At 44.1% G+C, this 11,982-nt stretch overlaps 1 protein-coding gene across 1 annotated transcript; it reads right to left on the bottom strand.

Moving 5' to 3' along the window:
• Positions 1-819: 819 nt before the first annotated feature.
• Smn1 (survival of motor neuron 1, telomeric) lies at positions 820-11,867 on the bottom strand. The gene is made up of 9 exons (NM_022509.2): positions 11,759-11,867; positions 10,007-10,078; positions 9,709-9,828; positions 8,784-8,984; positions 8,427-8,573; positions 6,515-6,607; positions 5,483-5,593; positions 2,786-2,839; positions 820-1,138 (listed from the first exon to the last, which is right to left on the bottom strand). The coding sequence occupies exons 1-8, from the start codon at positions 11,828-11,830 to the stop codon at positions 2,789-2,791; spliced, it is 867 nt and encodes a 288-aa protein (NP_071954.2). The 5' UTR covers positions 11,831-11,867; the 3' UTR covers positions 820-1,138; positions 2,786-2,788.
• Positions 11,868-11,982: the final 115 nt, after the last annotated feature.

Genomic DNA, 11,982 nt, shown 5'->3' with positions numbered 1-11,982 from the left:
CCTTCAAAGGTAAATAAACCAGGGAGAAGCCTGGGTGTGTAGACACCATCCTTACCTAAGAATGTACATGGTAAATGGCACCACAGGGCCACAGGGCGAGAATGGCATGGGCAGTTAAGCTAGGCAGTGCTCATGATGAGGTAAGGGGCATCAGGGGGAGAGAGGGAGGCCAGAACACAAACAAAGGGAGGTGCGAAGAGAGCAGTGGAACACGGCTAAGGTGTGGTAGTACTTGCCAGCGTTTAGGAGGCTGAGTCAAGAGGACTGTGAAGCCAGGCTGAAAACAAGACTGTTACAATAGGGCTGGCAAGATGGCTCAACAAGTCAAGGCGCCTGCCACCAGACGACCTGAGCTCGATCCCTAAAACCTACATAGAAAAGAGAAACAACCTCACAAGTTGTTCTCTGACCTCCACATGAGCCATGAAAAATGCACACATGCACTCATGCACACATACATGGAAAAAGTCACATAAACATACAAAACAAAACCACAACACGCCTTGGTTCCTGACTGGCCAGTGTAGCGTCAGTGACATGAGTTAGCTCTCGTTCCCCACGTTGGATTATCAATTTGTTCCACTTTCAGAAATTACCCTTTTACAAAGTAACAAGACTGAGCAGTTTTCCTTCTGGATCTTTTTTTTTTTTTTTTTTTTTTGGTTCTTTTTTTCGGAGCTGGGGACCGAACCCAGGGCCTTGCGCTTCCTAGGTAAGCGCTCTACCACTGAGCTAAATCCCCAGCCCCTTCCTTCTGGATCTTTAAACAACTCAGCTTCACTGTATATACCCCAAAGGCAAATATCTGTAAAGTCAAGATTTCAAAAAAGGGCTTTTATTTAATTTTAAAGGCATTAATACAAATCTTGACATTCTAAGAAAATTGCAATTGTCCGTTTGTGCTCAGTCACAGTTTGGCTGACTTCCATGCACTCACACTGCCACTGATCGATCGATTGATCGGTTCCTCCAACTGCTGCTCTATGCATGCCCTGCTGCTGACTCAGGATGGACTCCCGGGACAGGGAGACCCTGATGATGACACCACTTAGCCAAGAGTCCACAAAGGTGACGAGGAGACTTCTGTTCTTATCGACCAGGGACACCAACAAACCATCTCCTTGGGAGAGAGCTGAACCTGAATTTGAAAGAAAAAAACTCTAGGCAGTTATAAAATGCGATAAATTAAAATCATGCATGCATGCATGTGCAAGTGTGTGAGTGTGGAGGTCAGAGACAACTAATAAGAACTGGTTCTTTTCTCCACCAGGGAGGTGAACTCAAGTCAAGGCTCTTGGCCTCTGAAGCTTTATCAGCTCCCAAATCATATTTTTAAATAGAATGCAAAAAATAAAAATATATTTTTTTGTGTTTTTTTTTTAAACATTTATTTATTATGTATACATCATACAACTTTCTGCCTGCATGTATGCAACTACAGGCCAGAAGAGGGCACCAGACCTGACTACAGGTGGTTGTGAGCCACCATGTGGTTGCTGGGAATTGAACTCAGGACCTCTGGAAGAGCAGACAGTGCTCTTAACCGCTGAGCCATCTCTCCAGCCCATAAAAATATAGTAATATAAAATTAATTTTGATCTATTAGAATGTAAACACATTATAAATTATCAAATCATGTGTTAAATTTTTCACTAGAGTTTAGCAAAGTGACTGCAACAGTATAAGGAGTTTTGTTCAAGGTAGTAAAATTAGAAATCAGTCACCTGGATTAAAATGTTACACATCTCTAGAGTTAAAAATGAACTCAAAATATCAGGGCCCTCAGAAAGTTACAGTGAAAACTCCATATAAACAGGTACCATCCCAGAGCCATGCTTGTCTACTTCCTGCCATGATGATCATGGACTAGCCCTCTAAAGCTGTAAGCCAGCTTTCTTTTATGAGAGTTGCCTTGGTCATGGTGTCTCTTCAGAGCAATTGGCTGTGACGAGAATGCAGTATTCTGCACACTGCATCATTTATCAAAAGAAGGGATGGGTCTGGAGAGAAGGCTCGGTGGACAAAGCTCACTTACTGCTCCTGTTAGAAGACTTGGGCAACTTATAACCACCTACAGAGAACTCCAGCTCCACGGAATCATGTCCTCTTCTAGCCTCAGAAACACCAGTCACGTACATGACCAATTAACATACATGTAGGCAAAACCTCCATACACACAAGTTTAACATAAAAAGTACGTGTGGATCTGGTGATCCGGCTCAGTGACAGAATGTCTGCTTATTGTGTGCGAGGTCCTAGGTTCAACCCCTACTACCACACCCCACACAGAAACCCAAGCCTGACTGGCCAGTGACACTGCAAATATCTTCATCCTGGACCAGATTTTAAACCAAAACAACCAGGCAGTATTTGGAAAGACATTTGGACACCATAAGAATTTGATTATGTGCCAACAATTCAAGGGTTAATCTAACTTTGGCAGTCTTTAGTGGAGCTGGAGAGGGCTCAGCAGTTCAAGGGCACTTGCTATTCTTCTAGCCTCTGAGCTCAGTTCCCAGCACCATGACAAGCAGTGGACAACCACATGTAACTCAAGCTCAGGGGATCCACTGTCCTTTTCTGTTGGCCATGCACCCCCGCCTCTCAACATACACGCACACACCTTAAAAAAAATGTCTTTAGTATAGTCTTACATAAACATCAATTTTCAAATGTTCAAAACACTCTATAAAAGTTATGGTATAACTTTTATAAAAGTTATACAACTCCACAAACTATAAAAGTCATACAAAGGTAGAATTAGTTTTTAAAATAACAGACTTACTTCTTAATTTGTATGTGAGCACTTCTTTCCTTCTTTTTTATTTTGTCTGAAACCCTGTAAAGAGAACAAATATAAAGTTAAACAGGGTACCCACTAAATAAATGTGTGAGTAAACACTTCAGGCTAAGCTGATCCAGCACTGAGACGAGGAGGAAGGAGGACCTGGAATTCAAAGCCATCTCCAAATACATGGTGAGTCTAAAACTACCTGGGCTACAGCAGACTCTGCCTCATGTTGGGAGAGGTGGCATATGTCTGTAATTCCAGGACTTGGAAGAGCAGGGCAAGAGGTTCTCTGTGAGTTCAAGGCTAGCCTGATCTCTCTTTTAAAAAACAAAACAATACAACAGAACAAATAATGCTCAAGTCAAATAATGCTCATATATTGTTAGTGATATATACCTAACAATCCCAGTACTTGGGAGACTAAAGCAAGAGGACTTGACTTTAAGGCCAGCCTGGCAGTGAAAGGCTGAGCTATAACAATAAGACCCATGACCCAAATGTACCATGAGAATGGGTACAGTTCGGTGCTAGAGGTTTGACCTAACATGTGCAAGGCCCTGGGTTTGATCTCCAGCACTACCAGAACAGCCAAATAGTCTGTTTCATGAGACATACTAACTGTTTAATGTCATCAGAAAATAAGTTTATATATTTTAAAAAGTAGTTTATAGCATTCCAATATACTTTAACAGTGATTGATCCAAACCCTGGCATGGTGGCACCCACTTGTAACCCCAGCAACTAGAAAGCTAATACAAGAGGACTGCTGCAGTTTGAAGGCCACCCTAAGCTATGAAGTGCACCTGAATATACATCTCAACAAACATGATGTCCTGAAGTGACTTGGTACCTACGAAGACCAAAGCTAGAACACGTTTATGTTCTTGCAGTAACAACACCACTCCTACTCATTCTTTTCTGCTTTGACTTCTACAAGGCAGAACCGCAGAGGTGAGCAGTGACCACCAAGCTGCGCTGCCACCACTGACAGGGCAGGTGGGCTGGTGGTTTGGGCCACACTCGGCAAGGGATAGGAACTGCCCATGTAAGTCAGTGGGATCTTCAGAAGTCGTGGGCTACTGTAAAGCCTGACTTACATTGTCTGTTCTTTCCAAAGGTAAAATCCTCAGAACGTCATGCTCTAGGATAAAGCACACTTTCCATATTTAAGGTCATAGTTAAGCAAACTGATCTATCCAAGTGTAGCCAATGCATGCGCAGAGATGGTACTCCTAAAGGAAAGCATTTCTCTGCATAGCTCGAGTTGGTGAGGATACTTTAAGGAGCATTACTACCTAACAAGTGCTTCTTAGGACTGGAGTAAAAAGTGCCAGCCAGGGTGGGTGCTGTTGGGAGCAGCCCTATGGGTACTGGGAATGAACTTGGATCCTCTAGAAGAGCAGCCAGTGCTCTTAACTGCTATGCCATCTCTCCAGCCCCAGAAACACTTTTACTCGCCCAAACTGACAACATAAATAGTCGTTGACAGTAGAATGGATAAATAGAACACATACCTATCTATACAGTGGAAGGTAACAGAACAAGAATGTAGATTAAGGTAATCAACAAAACACTGAACTTCAAACAATGGCCAGGCTGGGATACAACTCAGTGGTAGAACTTGCCCAACATGTTCAAGCCTCAGGGTGAGCTCTCCAACACCCAGAAAATCTGGCCAAATGAATTTGTGTAAGGCTCCATCCATGGCAGTCAACTATGTCCAGGAATGATGGTGCCCATGTGCAGTCCCTGCTCCTCGGGAGCCTGGGGTAAGGGAGTTACGGAGTTCAAGGCCAGCTTGAAGAATACAGTAAGATTCAATCTCACAATGGACAAACAAAAATCATCATCCCCAAAGCAGAAAAGCAGATTAAGAACTAACTTAGGGGCTGGAGAGATGGCTCAGCGGTTAAGAGCACTGACTGCTCCTCCAGGGGTCCGGAGTTCAAATCCCAGCAACCACATGGTGGCTCACAACCATCTGTAATGAGATCTGATGCCCTCTTCTGGTGTGTCTGAAGACAGCTACAGTGTACTTATATATAATAAATAAATAAATCTTAAAGAAAAAGAAAGAACGAATTTAGGTATCACTTACGTTTTAAAGTGCAATTAAAATAACCCAACAGCATAAAGTCCTCCTTGCCACTGCTACACGTTTTGCTGCTGGGATAGGTCTCACTGTGTATCCGGGCTAGCATGGAACTTGTAATCTACCTGTTTTAGCTTTTGAGTGCTAGAATTACTGCCATTAAAGAAGTCTGAAATGGGATGGGAGTTGGTGTATACCTTTAATCCGAGCACTCGGGAAGGGGAGGCAGAGGCAGGTGGATCTCTGTAAGTCTGAGGTCAGCCTGGTCTACAGAGTGAGTTAGTTCTAGGACAGCCAGGGTCACACAGAGGAACAGTATCTTGAAAAAAACCAAAAAAAAAAAAAAAAAAAAAAAGAAAAAAGAAAAAAACCAGTGTCTTTGAATTGAACTACAATCACAGTTGGGGGTGGGAGTGGTGATCAAAGAGGAACTATCCATTTTTAAATGCTAAGGAAGTCTTAAAATTGACTTAAGGTTTTAGTCTCCACAAAACAAAGCACATTTTAGTCATGCAGGAGCTGGCTCTGGGTGCAAGACTCACCACCATAAGTTGTACAACTGCAAAGAACATGTCGGGAAGGTTCCAGGGAGCCCTTACCATATAGTAACCAGTGTGGTAACCACTCATGTACCAAGAGATTAGCATACTGCCCAGAGCATCCGTGTCATCCAGACAGTCGGGAGATATGGGAGGGGGTGGAGGAATTATCTGCAAATGGAAAAGAATCCAGTTAGGAAAATCCTGAAATCCAGAGATCCATTTTGCACAGAGGATAATGGATATTAATTCAACCTTTTGCTATACCCAACAACATACCTTCTATTTAATTTTTTGAAAAATACAGCACTGGAAGAAACCCAGCCATAATAAGAAAAGCTCAACAAATTTAACAGATCAAAAGCTGTTGGCATTTAATAGTATGATTGGACTATTTTTGTTCCACTATGAAGCTATGCATAAGAGACAAAACAGAGACTCAAGTTTTTTTCCACAAGGAAAGATTTGGGACAGAACATGTGTCTGACTCTCACCCAAATACAGTGTGCCACGAATACCCTCTTAACTACTGGTAATATCTTAAAAACAAACAAACCCTACCTGCCATAAAAATTCTATCAGGGCTAAGTGGTGGTGGCACAGGCCTTTAATCCCAGCACTAGGGAGTCAGAGGCAGCAGATCTCTGTGAGTTGGTGCCTAGCCTGTTCTACATCTAGTTCCAGGATAGCCAGTGCTGTTCCACAGAGAAACCAAACAAACCAAAAACCTCCATTAGAGCAGAAGTAAAACGACAAAAGAGAAGCCTGAGAGCAAGTACAGGCTCAGCAACCCACACCCAAGCACTCCAGGGACACGGTACCTGTCACCCGCCTCCGTGTGCTAAGGACAGTCCTTTCTAACAGAAGGACTGGAAATTCTACTGAGGGAGGAAACACCCGAAACAGAGCTTGGAGACGAGACTGGGGGAGCACTGTCTGGGTAAGAGGGCCTTCCAAACAACACTGAGGTTTACATTTTTACTCGTCAGAATCCCACCTTGGGGGTAGTCTAAGGCAGCACTTCAATCTCCTATACTCTAAAGAAATTACTAGCAGTATATAAAAGGTGTGGTCTAGATTCTGTGCACTTACTGGTGGTCCTGAAGGGAACGGAGGCATCCAACACGGCAAGAACGGGGGAGGGGGAGGTGGCGGCGGCGGTGGGCCATTGAACCTTAGACCTGGCTATAAAGAATATTTCAAAGGAAGTTAATATTTTAAGGGAAAATTCCTTCCTTCACTGAAAGAGTATTCAAAACCAAAATAAGAGAAGTAAGAACTGGAAAGATGGCTCAGTGGTTAAAAACATGTATAATCACATGTATGAACCCACACAGACATGCACACATATACATAATTAAAAACAGAGCAAATCTCAACTCAACTTTCTCACTTCTTTTCTAAGTAAACATTTAGAAAGGAAGATCAGAGACAGTGTATTTACCAAGCTAATCCAACCCCAGGATTATACTCTTCCCATTATCACTGTCTTTGTAGGTACCCTGTCACTGGGTCCACAGGACGGCTCAGCAGATAAAAGGTTCTTGTCTCTAAGTCTGATAGCCTGAGTTCAATTCCCAGGACCCACAAAGAAGAGAACCCATTCCCATCAGTTGTCTTTTAACTTCCATTATGTACACAGTACCCACCCAAAATAATTAAAGGTAAAATGAGAAAAGAAAAAGTTTTAGCGGTCCTGTACTTATATATGCTAAAGTACATTGTAAAAACTACCAAAAAGACAAGATATATATTAAAAGATTTGATCATTCAAGAAACTCTAATACAACATAACCTTTAATCAGAAAATTATTGTAGCAACTCTTTGGTTGTTTAAATTTTCTAAAACGTTAAATCATTTAGTTGTGTGTACATGTGTGAGTGGAGCGTGTGCTGCGGTGCTCACGTGGAACCCAGAGACGACCTTTGGGAATTGTTTCTCTCCACTACCAAGAGACTTCAGGGAACTGCGCTCTGGCAGGCTGGCAATAGATGCCTTTACCCACGACACCGCCTTGCACCCCTTGTTTTCATTTTACGTTTTAGTTTTATCTTTTGTTTTCTTCCAAACAGTGTCTCTATGGAGCCCAGGCTGGTCCCAAACAGCGACTCAGTGCTGAGAGTTGACAAGTGAACCCCTCTGCTCATTTCTCAGAAAATCCTAAGGAAGGACTGTCTTCTTAACTTTTAGAAATTATTATCTAGGGGTGAAAAGATGGAGCCGAGTCTGGGTCCCCAGGACCCACAGGACAACAAGACAAGGTAGAAGACGTTCATAACCCCAGCACTGGGGAGATGGACACGCGGTCCCTGGGGCTCTGGCCTGCCAGTCTAGCTTGAGTCAGCAAGTTCCAAGTTCACTGACACACTCTGTCCCAGAAAGTAAGGTAGAGTGACTAAGGAAGCTGCTCATGCACTAGTACCACATATAACATGTATACACACTCATATATGTACACATCCACGTGAATTATCTAAATACCATACTCTCTGAGAAAAAATACAGCTGCTTCATGTTCTAGACATAACCTAGCCTATAATACCATTCTTTGTGTCTACCACTTACAACTGAAGAGCCATGCAAAGTGTCCACACGTTAATACTGTGCTACACTCTAGGATACACAAGGTGTGGTGGCTGGCGCATGCCTGTGACAGCTGGAGGCACCAGGATCTGTGGAAGTTAGAACAGCTTACAAGAACAGGCTCTTTCCTTCTGCTGTGTGGGGTGCACGCGCGCACACGCGCACACACGCGCACACACGCACACACACACACACACACACACAAAGCCTGTAAAACGGAAAGCATCCTAGTCCTAGCCGGTCAGCCACGGCACTGCGGGGAGCCTCACGCTTACTCCACTGCACATCTCCTCCTTACAGACTCAGGCTTGGAAGCCACCGTTTCCCAGGATGGCTGCCCACTACGTAACATAACGGGAGAGGCTCCCAGAACTCATTAGCTCCTACAGGGATACCTTCCTCAACTTTTACCACATTTACCTTTCCTGGTCCTAATCCCGCCCCGGGCACCGGGGGAGGTGGAGGGAGAAACGAGGTCCATGGAGCAGCTTTGGACTTGCTGTGTGCTTTACTTCTGAGCGATCTGGAGGAGTGTTCACTGTCGTCTGTGGAAACTTGGCTTTCATTCTTTAGAGAGAAAATAAACATTTTATTATGCCAAGGCAGAAGGCTTCACTAGCATTTGTACGGCCCTGACCTTGTGTCCTAGCAAAAGACAGAAAGAAGACAACCAGAGAGAATGAGAATGTCACTCAACACCTTAGTGCACCAGAGTGACAACTGATTACAACGCTGTTTCTCCTCACTTTCAGGAATAGACATCTTTCGTGACCTCACCTCCTGAGTGTTCTGTTCTGTATTGTTAGCTACTTCACAGGTCGGGGAAAGCAGATCAGATAGGTTTTGCTCCTCTTTGTTTCCATATCCAGTATAAACCACGACACAGGTTTCTCTCTTAAGGTCAACTGACGTGATGGTAGCTGGGTAAACGCAGCCATCTTCCGACCAAACGGCAGAGCATTTGTCACCAGCTTTCCACTGCAAAAGAAAGACAGACGTGCACACATTACTTCTTATGAAAAGAACAACCAGAACCCAGCTCTCCCAGTATAATCCCAATCTTCCCCTCTACTTAATTACAAACACTGTTCTCAGCCACCTGCATCTTCTTTTCCGGGTCTGATGAATGGCTGTAATGTATTCTACCACTTAAACGTGTCATTAAGAACAAAAGAGGCCAACCGTGTATGACAAATCCGGTACTCTTAGTCAAATAAAAGCAAGTGCTCACCAAATGTAAGCACCATTTCCCTCTGGATAATGAATTGAAAGATAAGGCATCAAACTATTCACTTTACAAAAAAACTCACAGAGAGAGAGAAAGGGGGATCCTCTAGTCCATCAGGTTTGTTTTGATTCAGTATGGGTTTAATTAGGGACATGCAAGCTACTGCTATACTATACTCCCGCCCCAGATCTGTTTTCAAATAGCAGACCTAGTTATAGTTTTGGTTTACCCTAACAATTCTTGAATTGTTGAAATTGTGTGGAGGGGGTAGGGTGGGGAAGAATTACAGGTCAGCCACACAGCACATACTCAGAATGCAGAGCTCTTGGTTTACTACCCATCATGTACATATATATGTGCATAAATGTGTGTGTGTGTGTGTGTTCACACAGTTCACAGCTCGAGGGCACTGTAAACAGCACCATCAGCCCTGGCCTCAGAAGGGGTAGGACTCTGTTTAAATCAATAAATCACCTGTTTCAATGGAGCTGTGGCATTCTTCTTTTGGTTTTTATTCTTCTTAGCAGGTTTTCTTCTAGCTGTGCCTTTTGGCTTATCTGAAGTTTCACACATGTCACCGTTCTTTAGAGCATGCTATGAAAACAGTAATAGAGATCCATGTGTCATGGAGGGATATATCTTTACAATGTTACCACTTTCTTACCTAACAGGTCCCACCTCCTAAGAAAGCATCTATCGACTCAGGTTTCTTTTCTTTTTCAAAATGTATGACCTGAGGGAATAAGGAAAAGAACTACTAAACATTTCATACCTTAAAGGAAGCCACGGCTTTATCGTAAGCTTTTATCAATGCTGTATCATCCCAAATGTCAGAATCATCACTCTGAAGAGGGAAAAGAAGACAAATAATTTCTAGACAGACGTGTTTAATAAAAAACATATACTAGAAAGTACTGGGGAAGTAGTTCAAAGTCCCTAGATCAACCCCTAGCACATGCCTATCATCCGGACACTCAGAATGTGTATGTCACGGAGGGATACATTTCTAGAAAGTCACCCCTCACTAACATAACAGATCCCATCACCTAAGAAAGCCTCAATGTACTCATTAGAAGGAAGAGGATGCCAAAGCAAGACTTGCCTGGGCTATACAGTGGGTTCCAAGACAGCATAGACTGCAACGTTAAGACTCTATCTCAAAAACAAACACACAAAAAGCAAACAAAACCATGAACTACAAATAATAATGGCTCATATCTGTAATTTACAATCCCAACATCCGGGAGCCAGAGACAGTAGGGTTGCCCAGAGTTCCAGGCCAGAGTAGTCTACATATTGAATTCCAGGTCAATTTAGACCATGGAATTCGACCCTGATTCAAATGCAAGAAGAAAAAGAGCTACAGCTAAATAAACTTCAAAACCAGGTGTGGGAGTCCACTCTTTTAAGGCCAGCACAAGGGAGGCTGGAGATGGGTCAATCTCTGTGAGTTTGACGACAGCTTGGCCTGCATGGAGTTCCAGGTCTACTAAGGCTATATTTCGAGACCTGTCTCAAAACAAGAACAACAAGAAACTGCAACAAATACGATTACAAACATTCAAGCCCTGGGCTTGAAGATGATGTCTAGATGACAAAGACACACAGAAAACGTGGTTTAAGGACAGAACCAGACCACCAGGGCTCCCATTGGGAACGAAAGGCAAAGCTTTATTCAGAATAGGAATTGCTGGGCTGTTCCCAAAAGTAGGAAATACAGCACTGCCAAATGCTGCCCAGAATTCCCTGCTCTCACTACGCTCCGAGCAGAAATCAGTTGCTATACCATGCTAAGACTGGGCTCCTAATGTTTTAAACTGTTTGTTAGATTGAGTACGTTGTTTCCCAGGCTAGCCTCAACCTCACGATCCTACCTCAGTAGCTGGAAGCGGTCACAGGCACAGTCCACCAACTCGGCTCTGATTTTCCCTCGTATTTAAAAGTGTTTGTTTTACTTTCATAGAGTCTCACTGTAGTTTGGGCTGGTCCGGAGTTCATACTGTAACTTAGGACGGTCTTGAACTCCCGACCCTCCTGCCTCCATCTCCCAAGTGTTTGTGCCTATAACTATGCGAGCACCACCAACCCTGGCTCAGATCGCCCATCTTACACACTTGAGTGCACTGTAGTCGGTAGCAACTTTTCAACTACTCAGAGCAACTTTAGTTATCCTTCTCCCTCAAACTTTTCAACTGTTATCTGCGAAACTTGGTCCTTCTGGTTACAAAACTATACCCTGAATCCAGCATTTTCGTCTTAAGTCGCTGTTAACATCTTCATCCTGACCTAAATTTGGAGCATTTCAAAGACTCCTACTGGTTTTATTGCTTCAGTCTGCCTTTCCCCGTTCCCGCACATCCTCTTGCAGTCACACAGGACCAAAGCATGGCTCACAGCCTCTCCAGTGCCCAAGCAGTTACCAGGAGCCGCCTGCGGATGTGGTAGCAGCATGTGGCCCGAGCGAGCGCGCACTGCCTCGGTCTCGGGCCGCGCTCCGAGCATTAGCGCCCGGCTGCGACCTCACCTGGCCGGTGCCACGCCGGAACAGCACGGTGTCTTCCTGCTCAGAGCCCGCGCCGCCGCTGCCCATCGCCATGGCCTGCTACCACGGACGGGGCTGGGCTCGCCCAAATGACGACTTCCGTCAGGGGGCATCTGGGACCGGAAGAGTACGGTGGCCCGGAGGCAGCCAGAGACTTTCCACGCTCTTTTCATTTTTCATGTCAGGGTACCACACTGTAGCTCAGC

This window comes from Rattus norvegicus, chromosome 2 (assembly GCF_036323735.1).
Source record: "Rattus norvegicus strain BN/NHsdMcwi chromosome 2, GRCr8, whole genome shotgun sequence".
Lineage (NCBI taxonomy): Eukaryota > Metazoa > Chordata > Mammalia > Rodentia > Muridae > Rattus > Rattus norvegicus.
This window is presented reverse-complemented; position numbering and strand designations above follow the sequence as displayed.

What these genes read in the sequence shown, in the direction of transcription:
- Smn1 (NM_022509.2), bottom strand. Translation starts at nt 11,830, where the DNA reads ATGGCGATGGGCAGCGGCGGCGCGGGCTCTGAGCAGGAAGACACCGTG. An exon ending in TCCGGCGTGGCACCGGCCAG is followed by an intron (nt 10,079 to 11,758) that starts GTGAGGTCGCAG and finishes TTCCCTCTTCAG; the next exon opens with AGTGATGATTCTGACATTTG. An exon ending in CGTTCCCTTCAGGACCACCA is followed by an intron (nt 5,594 to 6,514) that starts GTAAGTGCACAG and finishes TTCCATTTGCAG; the next exon opens with ATAATTCCTCCACCCCCTCC.